The sequence below is a fragment of the Salvelinus fontinalis genome, chromosome 30, assembly GCF_029448725.1.
Source record: "Salvelinus fontinalis isolate EN_2023a chromosome 30, ASM2944872v1, whole genome shotgun sequence".
NCBI lineage: Eukaryota > Metazoa > Chordata > Actinopteri > Salmoniformes > Salmonidae > Salvelinus > Salvelinus fontinalis.
In genome coordinates this window covers 18,085,129-18,109,716 of record NC_074694.1, presented here as the reverse complement: position 1 = coordinate 18,109,716, position 24,588 = coordinate 18,085,129, and the positions used below count along the sequence as shown (strand labels likewise).

At 49.2% G+C, this 24,588-nt stretch overlaps 1 protein-coding gene across 1 annotated transcript in view; it reads left to right on the top strand.

Annotated features, from left to right (window-relative positions):
- Nucleotides 1-24,588, top strand: part of wdr27 (WD repeat domain 27) — a 192,912-nt gene that overhangs the window by 40,793 nt on the left and 127,531 nt on the right. The window contains exons 14-17 of the mRNA XM_055889929.1: nucleotides 1,431-1,506; nucleotides 2,208-2,279; nucleotides 2,423-2,532; nucleotides 2,671-2,760. Coding sequence (XP_055745904.1) covers nucleotides 1,431-1,506; nucleotides 2,208-2,279; nucleotides 2,423-2,532; nucleotides 2,671-2,760 — 348 coding nt within the window. The remainder of the gene's footprint in view (nucleotides 1-1,430; nucleotides 1,507-2,207; nucleotides 2,280-2,422; nucleotides 2,533-2,670; nucleotides 2,761-24,588) is intronic.

The following is a 24,588-nucleotide window of genomic DNA, read 5'->3' as shown; positions in this document are numbered from 1 at the left end:
TGCTCGTTACGATATTTCTTAATTTCTTTATTTTTATTTTGGGGGTTTGTGTGTATTGTTAGGTATTACTGCACTGTTGGAGCTAGCAACATAAGCATTTGCTGCACCTGCGATAACATCGGCAAAATATGTGTACGCAACCAATACAATTTGATTTCTTAGATTGCCAGATCGGAATACAGTACCCCTTATATTGTGGACTCGCTCCAGCCTCCAGTCTCAATGCAGCCATACAGTCACACAGAGGCAGGCTTATGTTACGGAATAGACACTGCACCGCTACCTACCATTTTTACAATACTTGGAGGCTTGAATTGTACTCAATGCTTTTTCTTGCCCAGAGTAGGGTTGCAAAGGGAGGGTATATTATTGGACACTTTCTAAGTTTAACAGTAAACTACCAGCATTCTGGTAACTTTCAAGGAATATATTGTGGCCTTTTTGTGTATTTCAGATAATTGCAGGTGTCTAATTGTCTCTGGCCCTCTGTGTGGCCTTATCATATGTAAAATATGTTTATAAAATCAAATATGATTTTTGTATAGAAATTTGAATGACAAAGCTGTAAAACATGATCCTAAATATAAACCGTCAACTTGGTGAATACCGTAGTGTTTAATATGAGGGGTTCAGCATGAAATATCCATTATTTATTTTTTACACACTTTTATTATTTTATAGATTCGTTGTAAATGTTTTGTTGTCAAACTGGTGGCAGTTGTGAAAAAAGTCAATAGTTGGAAGAGTTGCAGAGTTAATTGAAAATAATGCCATTGTTGATTAGATGCTTTTTTCCATTAATTAGGCTAGCTTTGCAACCTTAGTCCAGAGTTACAGTTTGCACTGTTCGGCCTTCCCTAGTTACCTTATGGCAAAAGCAGTGCGGTGCAGTTCAGCTCTTATTTTATGGAAGTGTGTCACTTTTTACAAAGAATTTTAACATTCATAAAACTGCCTTCTAGTTTTAGTTAAGAACAAAGGACTTTGTTAAAACAATCAAAGTATGCTCCAGAAAACACACAATAACCGTCTCTCCTTTTTCAAATGTAACGTGTAACGTTAATATAGCTTTTCTTAGTTACGAGGCTATTTGACTTTTCCTTATTTTGCCTGCGGACGACAGGATACGTTTTTTGGGAAAACCACACACGTTTTAATGGCTGTGGAAAAAGTGAGCTCACTCCACTCCAGAGAAGTGAAGGTTCTGACAGCAAGGAGAGGAGCAATGGGCTACGTCCCACAGACACACACACACCATCATTCCCTCCCTTACTCCACGAGGACAGAGACAGAGATGTCTGTAGGATCCTAATGATGATCATATGAGGTAGAATATAACTAGATCATACTGTTGGTGAATGAAGGGTTCATATAAATCTCTGCATATCCTATCAAAGACTACATGTCTTATCTCTCCCTCTCTTGCTCAGGGAAACGTGGTGTGAAGGAGCAGCCCCTAGTTTTCCACACACAGGTCAAGTCATCAGGATACACACAATCTCCCCGGTAGGTTGTGCATGTGTGTGAGACGGGAGTCCAACGCTTGAGGAATTGTTCCAACAGCAAGACCATCTGTCCTTTTCTACCCATTGGAAGAGCACGTTACACATCAGAGAGCTATAATGAGACAAGGAAATAAGTCACAGAGAAAATACACACAAACTTTACAATATTTAAACAGCCTTCATATTAGATAGATGTTTTTGTTACATTTCTTTCTGTCTTTTTACATAGGTGTTAACTAAGACAGTGTTATTTTTCTAAATGTTAAGTATATGCAGAATATATTTTTGGTCTTGGGGTGTGTAGTTTCTGTTCACTGTTTTAGTTTCCAGTTAATTTATTCTTTGGTCATATTTTATGTGGAAAGTTTTTTAAAATAAAATGCTTTTCCCTCTCATGTTTTCTTGCACAGGGGCAGACTGGGACCAGAAATCGGCCCTTGCGTTTGTAATACACCAGTAACCTTTTTTCTTTGAGGCCCCACCCCCATTATTAGCCAGATAATGATAATTTTGCATTAAAAAAATAAGTCAGACAGGCCCACTGGGCTAAAAATTCACGGGCAAATGCCAGATGGCCAGTCTGCCCCTGTTCTTGCATCAATATTAAGGCCAATGTGTTAGGGTTCAGGGTTGAAGTTATTATATTATGTTGTTAATAAAATGAAGAAAATGCAATTTTACATAAATATGTTTGCTTTTCAGAATGACAATGTTCTCACCCAAGACCAGTGTTCAGAAGAAGACCCCAGGACCTACAAAGACCAACAAGAAGATGTAAGCAGACCACCATGTCCAGATATATTTAGGGCCGGTTTCTCAGACAGATACAGTACAAAGCCTAGACCTGGCTTTTGTTTTGTACAAAATTCTTGATGTTTTTTCCATATGAATATCAACATAATTATGCTTTATTTTAGAGGATGTCTCGTTAGTGATTACCCAGGAGACACTGCAGCACCCAGTGTCCCACACACTAACCTCAGCACAGTCAAAACCCCTACACCAGTTTACTGTACCCAATACTCAGGTAACTCTCTCTTTTTTTTTTTGTCTCTTTTTATCATACTTTCATTTATTCCTTTACCAAGAATCATTAGAATTATACAAGCTAATATATATACACGTATATATTTGTTTATTTGTATTTTTTGTCTTCTCTTCCCAGGAGATGGAAAGCAGATTCTGTGTGGTCTGGGAGACAGATCTGTATTGTTGTACAAGTCCTCCCTCACTGGCACTCCAGCTGTTTACACAGGTAGTGGGGCAAGAAAAACACACACACACACACACACACACACACACACACACACACACACACACACACACACACTGACTAGAAACCTCAAATTCTGTTTATTTTACCTCAAGACTGTTTTGGTCCACGGTTCCCTTTTCCTCCCTGTTCCCTCCTTTTCACTCTCCTTTAAAATAAGTCTCAGTGAAAAAGCAAAGCAGTCGAAACCTTAAAACCCAAAGAACAGGACGGTGTGGTTTTTGATGACTATTTGTTTCATTATTTTTTGAACCACTTTTTTTTTTTTATCTATCTCACCTGTCAATCATGTTGAGAATGATGTTCTAGCTCTGAGGTGAATCAAGGCAACTGTGGAGAGGATTGTTTTTCTTTTTCTCCCACTTTATTACTGAGGGTGAAACTTAGTTACTATATGGCTGAAAAATAAAGAGAGGAACTGAGTTTATAACCCTGTTTTTATAAGCCTAGTGGAATGCAGACTAATCACTACCTAGCTTATTTTCACACTGTTCTCAGCCCAAGCTATCCAAGACCCAAAGTGTCCCCTAACCGTGATGGAAATAGTAACCTGCACCAGAGTCACATTCACTTTGAAATCTTACAGGATTTTTTAGCCTTTAAAGCCTGTATGCTAGGAACTTGATGGAGTGAGTGTTGCTGGCCTTTGTCTTAATGCTTCATTACTGTTTTCATATGAAGTGTGCGTGAAGTGAATACTCTTCAGAATGCTATTTAAACTCAACTATTATCTGATATTTTCTTTACTGTTGATACCCTATGATGAGTTACTTATTTCATCTGGGATCGTAAACGATACTGGAAACAGGTCCAGAGGCTTAAGATAAAAGGCTTCAGGAGAAGATCCAAACATCCACCCATATCCTCTAACATCTGGATAAAAAAAAATATATCCTGGTGATGGTGAAGCATTATCTGGTTCTCTGCCACGGCGTGAGCGTGAGTAAGGTGTTTGGTTAACATTGTCTTTTACATTCTCCTGAGAAAGAGTAGGACTTATTGATGGTTTGGAGAGAAGGGAGAAAGCTGTGTTCCGCTCTCCTCCGCAGATGGGCACTATAACAACATGTCTCCCTAACTGCTTCTGGAGCTAATTTAAGATATTGCTCAACATCTGCACTCCATCTAACCCACAGCCTCCCTCCCTCCCACACACACACACACACACACACACACACACACACACACACACACACACACACACACACACACACACACACACACACACACACACACACACACATATCCCTGATGCTTGCTTTGATAGCAGCATTCTCTTGGAGGTGAATTGTGTTGATTTATAGAGCTTTCTACTGTCAGCAGACCACAGGATTCTAAATATCTGGCCCTGTGATCCACACACAAACACCAGTCAGTCTGTGTGGTTGGGTTCTTAACAGCTAAGACAGAGACTAGTATGGCCAGTCAGTGTGGTTGGGTTCTTAACAGCTAAGACAGAAACTAGTATGGCAAGTCAGTGTGGTTGGGTTCCTAACAGCTAAGACAGAGACTAGTATGGCCAGTCAGTGTGGTTGGGTTCTTAACAGCTAAGACAGAAACTAGTATGGCCAGTCAGTGTGGTTGGGTTCTTAACAGCTAAGACAGAAACTAGTATGGCCAGTCAGTGTGGTTGGGTTCTTAACAGCTAAGACAGAGACTAGTATGGCCAGTCAGTGTGGTTGGGTTCTTAACAGCTAAGACAGAAACTAGTATGGCCAGTCAGTGTGGTTGGGTTCTTAACAGCTAAGACAGAAACTAGTATGGCCAGTCAGTGTGGTTGGGTTCTTAACAGCTAACACAGAGACTAGTATGGCCAGTCAGTGTGGTTGGGTTCTTAACAGCTAAGACAGAAACTAGTATGGCAAGTCAGTGTGGTTGGGTTCTTAACAGCTAAGACAGAGACTAGTATGGCCAGTCAGTGTGGTTGGGTTCTTAACAGCTAAGACAGAAACTAGTATGGCCAGTCAGTGTGGTTGGGTTCTTAACAGCTAAGACAGAAACTAGTATGGCCAGTCAGTGTGGTTGGGTTCTTAACAGCTAAGACAGAAACTAGTATGGTCAGTCAGTGTGGTTGGGTTCTTAACAGCTAAGACAGAAACTAGTATGGCCAGTCAGTGTGGTTGGGTTCTTAACAGCTAAGACAGAAACTAGTATGGCCAGTCAGTGTGGTTGGGTTCCTAACAGCTAACACAGAGACTAGTATGGCCAGTCAGTGTGGTTGGGTTCCTAACAGCTAACACAGAGACTAGTATGGCCAGTCAGTGTGGTTGGGTTCTTAACAGCTAAGACAGAAACTAGTATGGCCAGTCAGTGTGGTTGGGTTCTTAACAGCTAAGACAGAAACTAGTATGGCCAGTCAGTGTGGTTGGGTTCTTAACAGCTAACACAGAGACTAGTATGGCCAGTCAGTGTGGTTGGGTTCTTAACAGCTAAGACAGAGACTAGTATGGCCAGTCAGTGGATGTCATATATCAATGAAAGGATGAGTGGTTTGGCATATTGTAGGCCAGTGCTTGTTAGGTGTTGTTAGACTGTCTCCACTAGATGACAGTTCTGTAGGCCAAATCAAATGTTATTGGTCACATACACATGGTTAGCAGATGTTAATGCGAGTGTAGCGAAATGCTTGTGCTTCTAGTTCCGACCATGCAGTAATATCTAACAAGAAATCTTAACAATTTCATAGCAACTACCTTTTACACACACGTGTAAAGTAATGAATAAGAATATGTACATAAAAATATATGGATGAGCGATGGCCGAACAGCATAGGCAAGATGCAGTAGATGGTATAGAGTACAGTATATACATACAGTGGGGCAAAAAAGTATTTAGTCAGCCACCAATTCTGCAAGTTCTCCCACTTAAAAAGATGAGAGAGGCCTGTAATTTTCGTCATAGGTACACTTCAACTATGACAGACAAAATGACAAAAAAAAATCCAGAAAATCACATTGTAGGATCTTTTATGAATTTATTTCCAAATTATGGTGGAATAAGTATTTGGTCACCTACAAACAGTCAAGATTTCTGTCTCTCACAGACCTGTAACTTCTTCTTTAAGAGGCTCCTCTGTCCTCCACTCGTTACCTGTATTAATGGCACCTGTTTGAACTTGTTATCAGTATAAAAGACACCTGTCCACAACCTCAAACAGTCACACTCCAAACTCCACTATGGCCAAGACCAAAGAGCTGTCAAAGGACACCAGAAACAAAATTGTAGACCTGCACCAGGCTGGGAAGACTGAATCTGCAATAGGTAAGCAGCTTGGTTTGAAGAAATCAACTGTGGGAGCAATTATTAGGAAATGGAAGACATACAAGACCACTGATAATCTCCCTCGATCTGGGGCTCCACGCAAGATCTCACCCCGTGGGGTCAAAATGATCACAAGAACGGTGAGCAAAAATCCCAGAACCACATGGGGGGACCTAGTGAATGACCTGCAGAGAGCTGGGACCAAAGTAACAAAGCCTACCATCAGCAACACACTACGCCGCCAGGGACTCAAATCCTGCAGTGCCAGACGTGTCCCCCTGCTTAATCCAGTACATGTCCAGGCCCGTCTGAAGTTTGCTAGAGAGCATTTGGATTATCCAGAAGAAGATTGGGATAATGTCATATGGTCAGATGAAACCAAAATAGAACCTTTTGGTAAAAACTCAACTCGTCGTGTTTGGAGGACAAAGAATGCTGAGTTGCATCCAAAGAACACCATACCTACTGTGAAGCATGGGGGTGGAAACATCATGCTTTGGGGCTGTTGTTCTGCAAAGGGACCAGGACGACTGATCCGTGTAAAGGAAAGAATGAATGGGGTCATGTATCGTGAGATTTTGAGTGAAAACCTCTTTCCATCAGCAAGGGCATTGAAGATGAAACGTGGCTGGGTCTTTCAGCATGACAATGATCCCAAACATACCGCCCGGGCAACGAAGGAGTGGCTTCGTAAGAAGCATTTCAAGGTCCTGGAGTGGCCTAGCCAGTCTCCAGATCTCAACCCCATAGAAAATCTTTGGAGGGAGTTGAAAGTCAATGTTGCCCAGCAACAGCCCCAAAACATCACTGCTCTAGAGGATATCTGCATGGAGGAATGGGCCAAAATACCAGCAACAGTGTGTGTGAACCTTGTGAAGACTTACAGAAAACGTTTGACCTCTGTCATTGCCAACAAAGGGTATATAACAAAGTATTGAGAAACTTTTGTTATTGACCAAATACTTATTTTCCACCATAATTTGGAAATAAATTCATTAAAAATCCTACAATGTGATTTTCTGGATTTTTTTCCCTCGTTTTGTCTGTCATAGTTGAAGTGTACCTATGATGAAAATTACAGGCCTCTCTCATCTTTTTAAGTGGGAGAACTTGCACAATTGGTGGCTGACTAAATAGTTTTTTGCCCCACTGTATGAGATGAGTAATATAGGGTATGTAAACATTATATAAAGTGGCATTGTTTAAAGTGACTGGTGATACATTTATTACATCCCATTTTTTATTATTAAAGTGGCTAGAGATTTGAGTCAGTATGTTGGCAGCAGCCACTCAATGTTAGGGATGGCTGTTTAACAGTCTGATGACCTTGAGATAGAAGCTGTTTTTCAGTCTCTCGATCCCAGCTTTGATGCACCTGTACTGACCTCGCCTTCTGGATGATAGCGGGTGAAAAGGCAGTGGCTCGGGTGGTTGTTGTCCTTGATTATCTTTTTGGCCTTCCTTTGACATCGGGTGGTGTAGGTGTCCTGGAGGGCAGGTAGTTTGCCCCCGGTGATGCGTTGTGCAGACCTCACTACCCTCTGGAGAGCCTTACGGTTTTGGGCGGAGCAGTTGCCGTACTAGGCTGTGATATAGCCCGACAGGATGCTCTCGATTGTGCATCTGTAAAAGTTTGTGAGTGTTTTTGGTGACGAGCAAAATTTCTTCAGCCTCCAGAGGTTGAAGAGCCCTCTCCTGTACTTCCTGTTCACTCATGACTGCGTGGCCATGCACGCCTTCAACTTAATCATCAAGTTTGCAGACAACACTACAGTGGTAGGCTGGATTACCAACAACGACGAGACGGCCTGCAGGGAGGAGGTGAGGGTCCTCAGAGTGTGGTGTCAGGAAAAATAACCTCACACTCAACGTCAAAAAAAAAAGGAGATGATCATGGACTTCAGGAAACAGCAGCTTGAGCACCCCCTATCCACATCGACGGGACAGTAGTGGAGAAGGTTGAAAGTTCTTCCCCACGCTGTTTGTGTGGGTGGACCATTTTAGTTTGTCCTTGATGTGTACGCCGAGGAACTTGAAACTTTCCACCTTCTCCACTACTGTCCCATCGATGTGGATAGGGGCGTGCTCCCTCTGCTGTTTCCTGAAGTCCATGATCATCTCTTTTGTTTTGTTTTGTTGCCGTTGAGTGTGAGGTTATTTTCCTGACACCACACTGAGGGCCCTCACCTCCTCCCTGTAGGGGGTCTTGTCGTTGTTGGTAATCAAGCCTACCACTGTAGTGTTATCTGCAAACTTGATGATTGAGTTGGAGGTGTGCATGGCCACGCAGTCATGGGTGAACAGGGAGTACAGGAGAGGGCTGAGAACGCACCCTTGTGGGGCCCTGGTGTTGAGGATCAGCAGGGTGGAGATGTTGTTTCTTACCCTCAACACCTGGGGGCTTCCGTCAGAAAGTCCAGGACGCAGCTGCACAGGGCGGGGTCGAGACACAGGGTCTCGAGCTTAATGACGAGTTTGGAGGGTACTATGGTGTTAAATGCTGAGCTGTAGTCGATGAACAGCATTTTTACATAGGTATTCTTCTTGTCCAGATGGGTTAGGGCAGTGTGCAGTGTGATTGCGTTGTCTGTGGACCTATTGGGGCGGTAAACAAATTGGAGTGGGTCTAGGGTGTCAGGTAGGGTGGAGGTGATATGGTCCTTAACTAGTCTCTCAAAGCACTTCATGATGACGGAAGTGAGTGCTATGGGGCGATAGTCGTTTACCTCAGTTACCTTAGCTTTCTTCGGAACAGGAACAATGATGGCCCTCTTGAAGCGTGTGGGAACAGCAAACAGGGATAGGGATTGATTGAATATGTCCGTAAACACACCAGCCAGCTGGTTTGCGCATGCTCTGAGGACGCGGCTAGGGATGCTGTCTGGGCCGGCAGCGTTGCAAGGGTTAACACGTTTAAATGTTTTACTCACGTTGGCTGTGGTGAAGGAGAGCACGCAGGTTTTGGTAGCGGGCCGTGTCGGTGGCACTATTGTCCTCAAAGCAAGGAAGTTGTTTAGTTTGTCTGGGAGCAAGACATCGGGGTCCGCGACGGGGCTGGTTTTATTTTTGTAGTCCATGATTGACTGTAGACCCTGCCACATACCTCTCGTGTCTGAACCGTTGAATTGCGACTCTACTTTGTCTCTGTACTGACGCTTAGCTTGTTTGATTGCCCTGCGGAGGAAATAGCTACACTGTTTGTATTCGGTCATGTTTCCGGTCGCCTTGCCCTGATTAAAAGCAGTGGTTGGCGCTTTCAGTTTTGCGCGATTGCTGCCATCAATCCACTGTTTCTGGTTGGAGAAGGTTTTAATAGTCGCCGTGGGTACAACATCACCGATGCACTTGCAAATAAACTCGCTCACCGAGTCAGCGTATACATCAATGTTGTTCGACGCTATCCGGAACATATCCTAGTCCACGTGATCGAAGCAATCTTTAAGCGTGGAATCAGTTTCTGTCTATATGCTGGGAGCAACAAAATGGAGTCGTGGTCAGATTTGCCGAAAGGAGGGTGAGGGAGTGCTTTGTATGCGTCGCGGACGTTCGAATAACAATGATCCAGAATTTTGCAAGCCTGGGTGGCGCATCCGATATGCTGATAAAATTTAGGGAGCATTGTTTTCAGATTAGCCTTGTTAAAATCCCCAGCTAAAATAAATGCAGCCTCAGGATATGTGGTTTCCAGTTTACATAGAGTCCAATGAAGTTCTTTCAGGGCCGTCGAGGTGTCTGCTTGGGGGGGATATACACAACTGATTATAATCTAAGAGAATCTTCTTGGTAGATAATGCGGTCGGCATTTGATTGTAAGGATTCTAGGTCAGGTGAACAAAAGGACTTGAGTTCCTGTATGTTGTTATGATCACACCACGACTCGTTAATCATAAGGCATACAACCCCGCTATTCTTCGTACCAGAGAGATGTTTGTTTCTGTTGGCCAGGGCTTGGTTAGGTGCTGTTAGACTGGCTCCCCTAGAGGACAGTTCTGTAGGCCAGGGCTCGGTTATGTGCTGTTAGACCATCTCTACTAGAGGACAGTTCTGTAGGCCAGGGCTCGGTTTGGTGCTGTTAGACTGCCTCCACTAGAGGACAGTTCTGTAGGCCAGGGCTCGGTTAGGTGCTGTTAGACTGCCTCCACTAGAGGACAGTTCTGTAGGCCAGGGCTCGGTTAGGTGCTGTTAGACTGGCTCTAGTAGAGGACAGTTCTGTAGGCCAGGGCTCGGTTAGGTGCTTATAGACTGGCTCCACTAGAGGACAGTTCGGTAGGCCAGGGCTCGGTTAGGTGCTGTTAGACTGGCTCCACTAGAGGACAGTTCAGTAGGCCAGGGCTCGGTTAGGTGCTGTTAGGCTGGCTCCACTAGAGGACAGTTCTGTAGACCAGGGCTCGGTTATGTGCTGTTAGGCTGGCTCCACTAGAGGACAGTTCTTTAGGCCAGGGCTCATTTAGGTGCTGTTAGACTGGCTCCACTAGAGGACAGTTCAGTAGGCCAGGGCTCGGTTAGGTGCTGTTAGACCATTTCTACTAGAGGACAGTTCAGTAGGCCAGGGCTTGGTTAGGTGCTGTTAGACTGGCTCCACTAGAGGACAGTTCTGTAGGCCAGGGCTCGGTTAGGTGCTGTTAGACTGGCTCCACTAGAGGACAGTTCTGTAGGCCAGGGCTTGGTTAGGCGCTGTTAGACTGGCTCCACTAGAGGACTGTTCTGTAGGCCAGGGCTCGGTTATGTGCTGTTAGACTGGCTCCACTAGAGGACAGTTCTGTAGGCCAGGGCTCAGTTAGGTGCTGTTAGACCATCTCTACTAGAGGACAGTTCTGTAGGCCAGGGCTCGGTTAGGTGCTTATAGACTGGCTCCACTAGAGGACAGTTCTGTAGCCCAGGGCTCGGTTAGGTGCTGTTAGACCATCTCTACTAGAGGACAGTTCTGTAGGCCAGGGCTCGGTTAGGTGCTGTTAGGCTGGCTCCACTAGAGGACAGTTCTGTAGGCCAGGGCTCGGTTAGGTGCTGTTAGACTGGCTCCACTAGAGGACAGTTCTGTAGGCCAGGGCTCGGTTAGGTGCTGTTAGACCATCCCTACTAGAGGACAGTTCTGTAGGCCAGGGCTCGGTTAGGTGTTGTTAGACTGGCTCCACTAGAGGACAGTTCTGTAGGCCAGGGCTCGGTTAGGTGCTGTTAGACTGGCTCCACTAGAGGACTGTTCTGTAGGCCAGGGCTCGGTTAGGTGTTGTTAGGCTGGCTCCACTAGAGGACAGTTCAGTAGGCCAGGGCTCGGTTAGGTGTTGTTAGGCTGGCTCCACTAGAGGACAGTTCTGTAGGCCAGGGCTCGGTTAGGTGCTGTTAAACTGGCTCCACTAGAGGACTGTTCTGTAGGCCAGGGCTTGGTTATGTGCTGTTAGACCATCTCTACTAGAGGACAGTTCTGTAGGCCAGGGCTCGGTTAGGTGCTGTTAGACCATCTCTACTAGAGGACAGTTCTGTAGGCCAGGGCTCGGTTAGGTGCTGTTAGACTGGCTCTACTAGAGGACAGTTCTGTAGCCCAGGGCTCGGTTAGGTGCTGTTAGACCATCTCTACTAGAGGACAGTTCTGTAGCCCAGGGCTCGGTTAGGTGCTGTTAGACCATCTCTACTAGAGGACAGTTCTGTAGGCCAGGGCTCGGTTAGGTGCTGTTAGACTGGCTCTAGTAGAGGACAGTTCTGTAGGCCAGGGCTCGGTTAGGTGCTGTTAGACCCTTTCTACTAGAGGACAGTTCTGTAGGCCAGGGCTCGGTTAGGTGTTGTTAGACCCTTTCTACTAGAGGACAGTTCTGTAGCCCAGGGCTCGGTTAGGTGCTGTTAGACCATTTCTACTAGAGGACAGTTCTGTAGGCCAGGGCTCGGTTATGTGCTGTTAGACCATCTCTACTAGAGGACAGTTCAGTAGGCCAGGGCTCGGTTAGGTGCTGTTAGACCCTTTCTACTAGAGGACAGTTCTGTAGGCCAGGGCTCGGTTAGGTGCTGTTAGACCCTTTCTACTAGAGGACAGTTCTGTAGGCCAGGGCTCGTTTAGGTGCTGTTTTACCATCTCTACTAGAGGACAGTTCTGTAGGCCAGGGCTCGGTTAGGTGTTGTTAGACTGGCTCCACTAGAGGACAGTTCTGTAGGCCAGGGCTCGGTTAGGTGTTGTTAGGCTGGCTCCACTAGAGGACAGTTCTGTAGGCCAGGGCTCGGTTAGGTGCTGTTAGACCATCTCTACTAGAGGACAGTTCTGTAGGCCAGGGCTCGGTTAGGTGCTGTTAGACCATCTCTACTAGAGGACAGTTCTGTAGGCCAGGGCTCGGTTAGGTGCTGTTAGACTGGCTCTACTAGAGGACAGTTCTGTAGCCCAGGTCCTCGGTTAGGTGCTGTTAGACCATCTCTACTAGAGGACAGTTCTGTAGGCCAGGGCTCGGTTAGGTGCTGTTAGACTGGCTCTAGTAGAGGACAGTTCTGTAGGCCAGGGCTCGGTTAGGTGCTGTTAGACCCTTTCTACTAGAGGACAGTTCTGTAGGCCAGGGCTCGGTTAGGTGTTGTTAGACCCTTTCTACTAGAGGACAGTTCTGTAGCCCAGGGCTCGGTTAGGTGCTGTTAGACCATTTCTACTAGAGGACAGTTCTGTAGGCCAGGGCTCGGTTAGGTGTTGTTAGACTGGCTCCACTAGAGGACAGTTCTGTAGGCCAGGGCTCGGTTAGGTGTTGTTAGACCATCCCTACTAGAGGACAGTTCTGTAGGCCAGGGCTCGGTTAGGTGTTGTTAGGCTGGCTCCACTAGAGGACAGTTCTGTAGGCCAGGGCTCGGTTAGGTGCTGTTAAACTGGCTCCACTAGAGGACTGTTCTGTAGGCCAGGGCTTGGTTATGTGCTGTTAGACCATCTCTACTAGAGGACAGTTCTGTAGGCCAGGGCTCGGTTAGGTGCTGTTAGACCATCTCTACTAGAGGACAGTTCTGTAGGCCAGGGCTCGGTTAGGTGCTGTTAGACTGGCTCTACTAGAGGACAGTTCTGTAGCCCAGGGCTCGGTTAGGTGCTGTTAGACCATCTCTACTAGAGGACAGTTCTGTAGGCCAGGGCTCGGTTAGGTGCTGTTAGACTGGCTCTAGTAGAGGACAGTTCTGTAGGCCAGGGCTCGGTTAGGTGCTGTTAGACCCTTTCTACTAGAGGACAGTTCTGTAGGCCAGGGCTCGGTTAGGTGTTGTTAGGCTGGCTCCACTTGAGGACAGTTCTGTAGGACAGGGCTCGGTTAGGTGCTGTTAGACTGGCTCCACTAGAGGACAGTTCAGTAGGCCAGGGCTCGGTTAGGTGCTGTTAGACCATTTCTACTAGAGGACAGTTCAGTAGGCCAGGGCTTGGTTAGGTGCTGTTAGACTGGCTCCACTAGAGGACATTTCAGTAGGCCAGGGCTCGGTTAGGTGCTGTTAGACTGGCTCCACTAGAGGACAGTTCTGTAGGCCAGGGCTTGGTTAGGCGCTGTTAGACTGGCTCCACTAGAGGACTGTTCTGTAGGCCAGGGCTCGGTTATGTGCTGTTAGACTGGCTCCACTAGAGGACAGTTCTGTAGGCCAGGGCTCAGTTAGGTGCTGTTAGACCATCTCTACTAGAGGACAGTTCTGTAGGCCAGGGCTCGGTTAGGTGCTTATAGACTGGCTCCACTAGAGAACAGTTCTGTAGGCCAGGGCTCGGTTAGGTGCTGTTAGACCATCCCTACTAGAGGACAGTTCTGTAGGCCAGGGCTCGGTTAGGTGTTGTTAGACTGGCTCCACTAGAGGACAGTTCTGTAGGCCAGGGCTCGGTTAGGTGTTGTTAGGCTGGCTCCACTAGAGGACAGTTCAGTAGGCCAGGGCTCGGTTAGGTGTTGTTAGGCTGGCTCCACTAGAGGACAGTTCTGTAGGCCAGGGCTCGGTTAGGTGCTGTTAAACTGGCTCCACTAGAGGACTGTTCTGTAGGCCAGGGCTTGGTTATGTGCTGTTAGACCATCTCTACTAGAGGACAGTTCTGTAGGCCAGGGCTCGGTTAGGTGCTGTTAGACCATCTCTACTAGAGGACAGTTCTGTAGGCCAGGGCTCGGTTAGGTGCTGTTAGACTGGCTCTACTAGAGGACAGTTCTGTAGCCCAGGGCTCGGTTAGGTGCTGTTAGACCATCTCTACTAGAGGACAGTTCTGTAGCCCAGGGCTCGGTTAGGTGCTGTTAGACCATCTCTACTAGAGGACAGTTCTGTAGGCCAGGGCTCGGTTAGGTGCTGTTAGACTGGCTCTAGTAGAGGACAGTTCTGTAGGCCAGGGCTCGGTTAGGTGCTGTTAGACCCTTTCTACTAGAGGAAAGTTCTGTAGGCCAGGGCTCGGTTAGGTGTTGTTAGACCCTTTCTACTAGAGGACAGTTCTGTAGCCCAGGGCTCGGTTAGGTGCTGTTAGACCATTTCTACTAGAGGACAGTTCTGTAGGCCAGGGCTCGGTTATGTGCTGTTAGACCATCTCTACTAGAGGACAGTTCAGTAGGCCAGGGCTCGGTTAGGTGCTGTTAGACCCTTTCTACTAGAGGACAGTTCTGTAGGCCAGGGCTCGGTTAGGTGCTGTTAGACCCTTTCTACTAGAGGACAGTTCTGTAGGCCAGGGCTCGTTTAGGTGCTGTTTTACCATCTCTACTAGAGGACAGTTCTGTAGGCCAGGGCTCGGTTAGGTGTTGTTAGACTGGCTCCACTAGAGGACAGTTCTGTAGGCCAGGGCTCGGTTAGGTGTTGTTAGGCTGGCTCCACTAGAGGACAGTTCTGTAGGCCAGGGCTCGGTTAGGTGCTGTTAGACTGGCTCCACTAGAGGACTGTTCTGTAGGCCAGGGCTTGGTTATGTGCTGTTAGACCATCTCTACTAGAGGACAGTTCTGTAGGCCAGGGCTCGGTTAGGTGCTGTTAGACCATCTCTACTAGAGGACAGTTCTGTAGGCCAGGGCTCGGTTAGGTGCTGTTAGACTGGCTCTACTAGAGGACAGTTCTGTAGCCCAGGTCCTCGGTTAGGTGCTGTTAGACCATCTCTACTAGAGGACAGTTCTGTAGCCCAGGGCTCGGTTAGGTGCTGTTAGACCATCTCTACTAGAGGACAGTTCTGTAGGCCAGGGCTCGGTTAGGTGCTGTTAGACTGGCTCTAGTAGAGGACAGTTCTGTAGGCCAGGGCTCGGTTAGGTGCTGTTAGACCCTTTCTACTAGAGGACAGTTCTGTAGGCCAGGGCTCGGTTAGGTGTTGTTAGACCCTTTCTACTAGAGGACAGTTCTGTAGCCCAGGGCTCGGTTAGGTGCTGTTAGACCATTTCTACTAGAGGACAGTTCTGTAGGCCAGGGCTCGGTTATGTGCTGTTAGACCATCTCTACTAGAGGACAGTTCAGTAGGCCAGGGCTCGGTTAGGTGCTGTTAGACCCTTTCTACTAGAGGATAGTTCTGTAGGCCAGGGCTCGGTTAGGTGCTGTTAGACCCTTTCTACTAGAGGACAGTTCTGTAGGCCAGGGCTCGTTTAGGTGCTGTTTTACCATCTCTACTAGAGGACAGTTCTGTAGGCCAGGGCTCGGTTAGGTGTTGTTAGACTGGCTCCACTAGAGGACAGTTCTGTAGGCCAGGGCTCGGTTAGGTGTTGTTAGGCTGGCTCCACTAGAGGACAGTTCTGTAGGCCAGGGCTCGGTTAGGTGCTGTTAGACTGGCTCCACTAGAGGACAGTTCAGTAGGCCAGGGCTCGGTTAGGTGCTGTTAGACCATTTCTACTAGAGGACAGTTCAGTAGGCCAGGGCTTGGTTAGGTGCTGTTAGACTGGCTCCACTAGAGGACATTTCAGTAGGCCAGGGCTCGGTTAGGTGCTGTTAGACTGGCTCCACTAGAGGACAGTTCTGTAGGCCAGGGCTTGGTTAGGCGCTGTTAGACTGGCTCCACTAGAGGACTGTTCTGTAGGCCAGGGCTCGGTTATGTTCTGTTAGACTGGCTCCACTAGAGGACAGTTCTGTAGGCCAGGGCTCAGTTAGGTGCTTTTAGACCATCTCTACTAGAGGACAGTTCTGTAGGCCAGGGCTCGGTTAGGTGCTTATAGACTGGCTCCACTAGAGGACAGTTCTGTAGCCCAGGGCTCGGTTAGGTGCTGTTAGACCATCTCTACTAGAGGACAGTTCTGTAGGCCAGGGCTCGGTTAGGTGCTGTTAGGCTGGCTCCACTAGAGGACAGTTCTGTAGGCCAGGGCTCGGTTAGGTGCTGTTAGACTGGCTCCACTAGAGGACAGTTCTGTAGGCCAGGGCTCGGTTAGGTGCTGTTAGACCATCCCTACTAGAGGACAGTTCTGTAGGCCAGGGCTCGGTTAGGTGTTGTTAGACTGGCTCCACTAGAGGACAGTTCTGTAGGCCAGGGCTCGGTTAGGTGCTGTTAGACTGGCTCCACTAGAGGACTGTTCTGTAGGCCAGGGCTCGGTTAGGTGTTGTTAGGCTGGCTCCACTAGAGGACAGTTCAGTAGGCCAGGGCTCGGTTAGGTGTTGTTAGGCTGGCTCCACTAGAGGACAGTTCTGTAGGCCAGGGCTCGGTTAGGTGCTGTTAAACTGGCTCCACTAGAGGACTGTTCTGTAGGCCAGGGCTTGGTTATGTGCTGTTAGACCATCTCTACTAGAGGACAGTTCTGTAGGCCAGGGCTCGGTTAGGTGCTGTTAGACCATCTCTACTAGAGGACAGTTCTGTAGGCCAGGGCTCGGTTAGGTGCTGTTAGACTGGCTCTACTAGAGGACAGTTCTGTAGCCCAGGGCTCGGTTAGGTGCTGTTAGACCATCTCTACTAGAGGACAGTTCTGTAGCCCAGGGCTCGGTTAGGTGCTGTTAGACCATCTCTACTAGAGGACAGTTCTGTAGGCCAGGGCTCGGTTAGGTGCTGTTAGACTGGCTCTAGTAGAGGACAGTTCTGTAGGCCAGGGCTCGGTTAGGTGCTGTTAGACCCTTTCTACTAGAGGACAGTTCTGTAGGCCAGGGCTCGGTTAGGTGTTGTTAGACCCTTTCTACTAGAGGACAGTTCTGTAGCCCAGGGCTCGGTTAGGTGCTGTTAGACCATTTCTACTAGAGGACAGTTCTGTAGGCCAGGGCTCGGTTATGTGCTGTTAGACCATCTCTACTAGAGGACAGTTCAGTAGGCCAGGGCTCGGTTAGGTGCTGTTAGACCCTTTCTACTAGAGGACAGTTCTGTAGGCCAGGGCTCGGTTAGGTGCTGTTAGACCCTTTCTACTAGAGGACAGTTCTGTAGGCCAGGGCTCGTTTAGGTGCTGTTTTACCATCTCTACTAGAGGACAGTTCTGTAGGCCAGGGCTCGGTTAGGTGTTGTTAGACTGGCTCCACTAGAGGACAGTTCTGTAGGCCAGGGCTCGGTTAGGTGTTGTTAGACCATCCCTACTAGAGGACAGTTCTGTAGGCCAGGGCTCGGTTAGGTGTTGTTAGGCTGGCTCCACTAGAGGACAGTTCAGTAGGCCAGGGCTCGGTTAGGTGTTGTTAGGCTGGCTCCACTAGAGGACAGTTCTGTAGGCCAGGGCTCGGTTAGGTGCTGTTAAACTGGCTCCACTAGAGGACAGTTCTGTAGCCCAGGGCTCGGTTAGGTGCTGTTAGACCATTTCTACTAGAGGACAGTTCTGTAGGCCAGGGCTCGGTTATGTGCTGTTAGACCATCTCTACTAGAGGACAGTTCAGTAGGCCAGGGCTCGGTTAGGTGCTGTTAGACCCTTTCTACTAGAGGACAGTTCTGTAGGCCAGGGCTCGGTTAGGTGCTGTTAGACCCTTTCTACTAGAGGACAGTTCTGTAGGCCAGGGCTCGTTTAGGTGCTGTTTTACCATCTCTACTAGAGGACAGTTCTGTAGGCCAGGGCTCGGTTAGGTGTTGTTAGACTGGCTCCACTAGAGGACAGTTCTGTAGGCCAGGGCTCGGTTAGGTGTTGTTAGACCATCCCTACTAGAGGACAGTTCTGTAGGCCAGGGCTCGGTTAGGTGTTGTTAGGCTGGCTCCACTAGAGGACAGTTCAGTAGGCCAGGGCTCGGTTAGGTGTTGTTAGGCTGGCTCCACTAGAGGACAGTTCTGTAGGCCAGGGCTCGGTTAGGTGCTGTTAAACTGGCTCCACTAGAGGACTGTTCTGTAGGCCAGGTCTTGGTTATGTGCTGTTAGACCATCTCTACTAGAGGACAGTTCTGTAGGCCAGGGCTCGGTTAGGTGCTGTTAGACCATCTCTACTAGAGGACAGTTCTGTAGGCCAGGGCTCGGTTAGGTGCTGTTAGACTGGCTCTACTAGAGGACAGTTCTGTAGCCCAGGGCTCGGTTAGGTGCTGTTAGACCATCTCTACTAGAGGACAGTTCTGTAGGCCAGGGCTCGGTTAGGTGCTGTTAGACTGGCTCTAGTAGAGGACAGTTCTGTAGGCCAGGGCTCGGTTAGGTGCTGTTAGACCCTTTCTACTAGAGGACAGTTCTGTAGGCCAGGGCTCGGTTAGGTGTTGTTAGGCTGGCTCCACTTGAGGACAGTTCTGTAGGACAGGGCTCGGTTAGGTGCTGTTAGACTGGCTCCACTAGAGGACAGTTCAGTAGGCCAGGGCTCGGTTAGGTGCTGTTAGACCATTTCTACTAGAGGACAGTTCAGTAGGCCAGGGCTTGGTTAGGTGCTGTTAGACTGGCTCCACTAGAGGACATTTCAGTAGGCCAGGGCTCGGTTAGGTGCTGTTAGACTGGCTCCACTAGAGGACAGTTCTGTAGGCCAGGGCTTGGTTAGGCGCTGTTAGACTGGCTCCACTAGAGGACTGTTCTGTAGGCCAGGGCTCGGTTATGTGCTGTTAGACTGGCTCCACTAGAGGACAGTTCTGTAGGCCAGGGCTCAGTTAGGTGCTGTTAGACCATCTCTACTAGAGGACAGTTCTGTAGGCCAGGGCTCGGTTAGGTGCTTATAGACTGGCTCCACTAGAGAACAGTTCTGTAGCCCAGGGCTCGGTTAGGTGCTGTTAGACCATCTCTACTAGAGGACAGTTCTGTAGGCCAGGGCTCGGTTAGGTTCTGTTAGGCTGGCTCCACTAGAGGACAGTTCTGTAGGCCAGGGCTCGGTTAGGTGCTGTTAGACTGGCTCCACTAGAGGACAGTTCTGTAGGCCAGGGCTCGGTTAGGTGCTGTTAGACCATCCCTACTAGAGGACAGTTCTGTAGGCCAGGGCTCGGTTAGGTGTTGTTAGACTGGCTCCACTAGAGGACAGTTCTGTAGGCCAGGGCTCGGTTAGGTGCTGTTAGACTGGCTCCACTAGAGGACTGTTCTGTAGGCCAGGGCTCGGTTAGGTGTTGTTAGGCTGGCTCCACTAGAGGACAGTTCAGTAGGCCAGGGCTCGGTTAGGTGTTGTTAGGCTGGCTCCACTAGAGGACAGTTCTGTAGGCCAGGGCTCGGTTAGGTGCTGTTAAACTGGCTCCACTAGAGGACTGTTCTGTAGGCCAGGGCTTGGTTATGTGCTGTTAGACCATCTCTACTAGAGGACAGTTCTGTAGGCCAGGGCTCGGTTAGGTGCTGTTAGACCATCTCTACTAGAGGACAGTTCTGTAGGCCAGGGCTCGGTTAGGTGCTGTTAGACTGGCTCTACTAGAGGACAGTTCTGTAGCCCAGGGCTCGGTTAGGTGCTGTTAGACCATCTCTACTAGAGGACAGTTCTGTAGCCCAGGGCTCGGTTAGGTGCTGTTAGACCATCTCTACTAGAGGACAGTTCTGTAGGCCAGGGCTCGGTTAGGTGCTGTTAGACTGGCTCTAGTAGAGGACAGTTCTGTAGGCCAGGGCTCGGTTAGGTGCTGTTAGACCCTTTCTACTAGAGGAAAGTTCTGTAGGCCAGGGCTCGGTTAGGTGTTGTTAGACCCTTTCTACTAGAGGACAGTTCTGTAGCCCAGGGCTCGGTTAGGTGCTGTTAGACCATTTCTACTAGAGGACAGTTCTGTAGGCCAGGGCTCGGTTATGTGCTGTTAGACCATCTCTACTAGAGGACAGTTCAGTAGGCCAGGGCTCGGTTAGGTGCTGTTAGACCCTTTCTACTAGAGGACAGTTCTGTAGGCCAGGGCTCGGTTAGGTGCTGTTAGACCCTTTCTACTAGAGGACAGTTCTGTAGGCCAGGGCTCGTTTAGGTGCTGTTTTACCATCTCTACTAGAGGACAGTTCTGTAGGCCAGGGCTCGGTTAGGTGTTGTTAGACTGGCTCCACTAGAGGACAGTTCTGTAGGCCAGGGCTCGGTTAGGTGTTGTTAGGCTGGCTCCACTAGAGGACAGTTCTGTAGGCCAGGGCTCGGTTAGGTGCTGTTAGACTGGCTCCACTAGAGGACTGTTCTGTAGGCCAGGGCTTGGTTATGTGCTGTTAGACCATCACTACTAGAGGACAGTTCTGTAGGCCAGGGCTCGGTTAGGTGCTGTTAGACCATCTCTACTAGAGGACAGTTCTGTAGGCCAGGGCTCGGTTAGGTGCTGTTAGACTGGCTCTACTAGAGGACAGTTCTGTAGCCCAGGTCCTCGGTTAGGTGCTGTTAGACCATCTCTACTAGAGGACAGTTCTGTAGCCCAGGGCTCGGTTAGGTGCTGTTAGACCATCTCTACTAGAGGACAGTTCTGTAGGCCAGGGCTCGGTTAGGTGCTGTTAGACTGGCTCTAGTAGAGGACAGTTCTGTAGGCCAGGGCTCGGTTAGGTGCTGTTAGACCCTTTCTACTAGAGGACAGTTCTGTAGGCCAGGGCTCGGTTAGGTGTTGTTAGACCCTTTCTACTAGAGGACAGTTCTGTAGCCCAGGGCTCGGTTAGGTGCTGTTAGACCATTTCTACTAGAGGACAGTTCTGTAGGCCAGGGCTCGGTTATGTGCTGTTAGACCATCTCTACTAGAGAACAGTTCAGTAGGCCAGGGCTCGGTTAGGTGCTGTTAGACCCTTTCTACTAGAGGATAGTTCTGTAGGCCAGGGCTCGGTTAGGTGCTGTTAGACCCTTTCTACTAGAGGACAGTTCTGTAGGCCAGGGCTCGTTTAGGTGCTGTTTTACCATCTCTACTAGAGGACAGTTCTGTAGGCCAGGGCTCGGTTAGGTGTTGTTAGACTGGCTCCACTAGAGGACAGTTCTGTAGGCCAGGGCTCGGTTAGGTGTTGTTAGGCTGGCTCCACTAGAGGACAGTTCTGTAGGCCAGGGCTCGGTTAGGTGCTGTTAGACTGGCTCCACTAGAGGACAGTTCAGTAGGCCAGGGCTCGGTTAGGTGCTGTTAGACCATTTCTACTAGAGGACAGTTCAGTAGGCCAGGGCTTGGTTAGGTGCTGTTAGACTGGCTCCACTAGAGGACATTTCAGTAGGCCAGGGCTCGGTTAGGTGCTGTTAGACTGGCTCCACTAGAGGACAGTTCTGTAGGCCAGGGCTTGGTTAGGCGCTGTTAGACTGGCTCCACTAGAGGACTGTTCTGTAGGCCAGGGCTCGGTTATGTGCTGTTAGACTGGCTCCACTAGAGGACAGTTCTGTAGGCCAGGGCTCAGTTAGGTGCTTTTAGACCATCTCTACTAGAGGACAGTTCTGTAGGCCAGGGCTCGGTTAGGTTCTTATAGACTGGCTCCACTAGAGGACAGTTCTGTAGCCCAGGGCTCGGTTAGGTGCTGTTAGACCATCTCTACTAGAGGACAGTTCTGTAGGCCAGGGCTCGGTTAGGTGCTGTTAGGCTGGCTCCACTAGAGGACAGTTCTGTAGGCCAGGGCTCGGTTAGGTGCTGTTAGACTGGCTCCACTAGAGGACAGTTCTGTAGGCCAGGGCTCGGTTAGGTGCTGTTAGACCATCCCTACTAGAGGACAGTTCTGTAGGCCAGGGCTCGGTTAGGTGTTGTTAGACTGGCTCCACTAGAGGACAGTTCTGTAGGCCAGGGCTCGGTTAGGTGCTGTTAGACTGGCTCCACTAGAGGACTGTTCTGTAGGCCAGGGCTCGGTTAGGTGTTGTTAGGCTGGCTCCACTAGAGGACAGTTCAGCAGGCCAGGGCTCGGTTAGGTGTTGTTAGGCTGGCTCCACTAGAGGACAGTTCTGTAGGCCAGGGCTCGGTTAGGTGCTGTTAAACTGGCTCCACTAGAGGACTGTTCTGTAGGCCAGGGCTTGGTTATGTGCTGTTAGACCATCTCTACTAGAGGACAGTTCTGTAGGCCAGGGCTCGGTTAGGTGCTGTTAGACCATCTCTACTAGAGGACAGTTCTGTAGGCCAGGGCTCGGTTAGGTGCTGTTAGACTGGCTCTACTAGAGGACAGTTCTGTAGCCCAGGGCTCGGTTAGGTGCTGTTAGACCATCTCTACTAGAGGACAGTTCTGTAGCCCAGGGCTCGGTTAGGTGCTGTTAGACCATCTCTACTAGAGGACAGTTCTGTAGGCCAGGGCTCGGTTAGGTGCTGTTGGACTGGCTCTAGTAGAGGACAGTTCTGTAGGCCAGGGCTCGGTTAGGTGCTGTTAGACCCTTTCTACTAGAGGACAGTTCTGTAGGCCAGGGCTCGGTTAGGTGTTGTTAGACCCTTTCTACTAGAGGACAGTTCTGTAGCCCAGGGCTCGGTTAGGTGCTGTTAGACCATTTCTACTAGAGGACAGTTCTGTAGGCCAGGGCTCGGTTATGTGCTGTTAGACCATCTCTACTAGAGGACAGTTCAGTAGGCCAGGGCTCGGTTAGGTGCTGTTAGACCCTTTCTACTAGAGGACAGTTCTGTAGGCCAGGGCTCGGTTAGGTGCTGTTAGACCCTTTCTACTAGAGGACAGTTCTGTAGGCCAGGGCTCGTTTAGGTGCTGTTTTACCATCTCTACTAGAGGACAGTTCTGTAGGCCAGGGCTCGGTTAGGTGTTGTTAGACTGGCTCCACTAGAGGACAGTTCTGTAGGCCAGGGCTCGGTTAGGTGTTGTTAGGCTGGCTCCACTAGAGGACAGTTCTGTAGGCCAGGGCTCGGTTAGGTGCTGTTAGACTGGCTCCACTAGAGGACTGTTCTGTAGGCCAGGGCTTGGTTATGTGCTGTTAGACCATCTCTACTAGAGGACAGTTCTGTAGGCCAGGGCTCGGTTAGGTGCTGTTAGACCATCTCTACTAGAGGACAGTTCTGTAGGCCAGGGCTCGGTTAGGTGCTGTTAGACTGGCTCTACTAGAGGACAGTTCTGTAGCCCAGGGCTCGGTTAGGTGCTGTTAGACCATCTCTACTAGAGGACAGTTCTGTAGCCCAGGGCTCGGTTAGGTGCTGTTAGACCATCTCTACTAGAGGACAGTTCTGTAGGCCAGGGCTCGGTTAGGTGCTGTTAGACTGGCTCTAGTAGAGGACAGTTCTGTAGGCCAGGGCTCGGTTAGGTGCTGTTAGACCCTTTCTACTAGAGGACAGTTCTGTAGGCCAGGGCTCGGTTAGGTGTTGTTAGACCCTTTCTACTAGAGGACAGTTCTGTAGCCCAGGGCTCGGTTAGGTGCTGTTAGACCATTTCTACTAGAGGACAGTTCTGTAGGCCAGGGCTCGGTTATGTGCTGTTAGACCATCTCTACTAGAGGACAGTTCAGTAGGCCAGGGCTCGGTTAGGTGCTGTTAGACCCTTTCTACTAGAGGATAGTTCTGTAGGCCAGGGCTCGGTTAGGTGCTGTTAGACCCTTTCTACTAGAGGACAGTTCTGTAGGCCAGGGCTCGTTTAGGTGCTGTTTTACCATCTCTACTAGAGGACAGTTCTGTAGGCCAGGGCTCGGTTAGGTGTTGTTAGACTGGCTCCACTAGAGGACAGTTCTGTAGGCCAGGGCTCGGTTAGGTGTTGTTAGGCTGGCTCCACTAGAGGACAGTTCTGTAGGCCAGGGCTCGGTTAGGTGCTGTTAGACTGGCTCCACTAGAGGACAGTTCAGTAGGCCAGGGCTCGGTTAGGTGCTGTTAGACCATTTCTACTAGAGGACAGTTCAGTAGGCCAGGGCTTGGTTAGGTGCTGTTAGACTGGCTCCACTAGAGGACATTTCAGTAGGCCAGGGCTCGGTTAGGTGCTGTTAGACTGGCTCCACTAGAGGACAGTTCTGTAGGCCAGGGCTTGGTTAGGCGCTGTTAGACTGGCTCCACTAGAGGACTGTTCTGTAGGCCAGGGCTCGGTTATGTGCTGTTAGACTGGCTCCACTAGAGGACAGTTCTGTAGGCCAGGGCTCAGTTAGGTGCTTTTAGACCATCTCTACTAGAGGACAGTTCTGTAGGCCAGGGCTCGGTTAGGTGCTTATAGACTGGCTCCACTAGAGGACAGTTCTGTAGCCCAGGGCTCGGTTAGGTGCTGTTAGACCATCTCTACTAGAGGACAGTTCTGTAGGCCAGGGCTCGGTTAGGTGCTGTTAGGCTGGCTCCACTAGAGGACAGTTCTGTAGGCCAGGGCTCGGTTAGGTGCTGTTAGACTGGCTCCACTAGAGGACAGTTCTGTAGGCCAGGGCTCGGTTAGGTGCTGTTAGACCATCCCTACTAGAGGACAGTTCTGTAGGCCAGGGCTCGGTTAGGTGTTGTTAGACTGGCTCCACTAGAGGACAGTTCTGTAGGCCAGGGCTCGGTTAGGTGCTGTTAGACTGG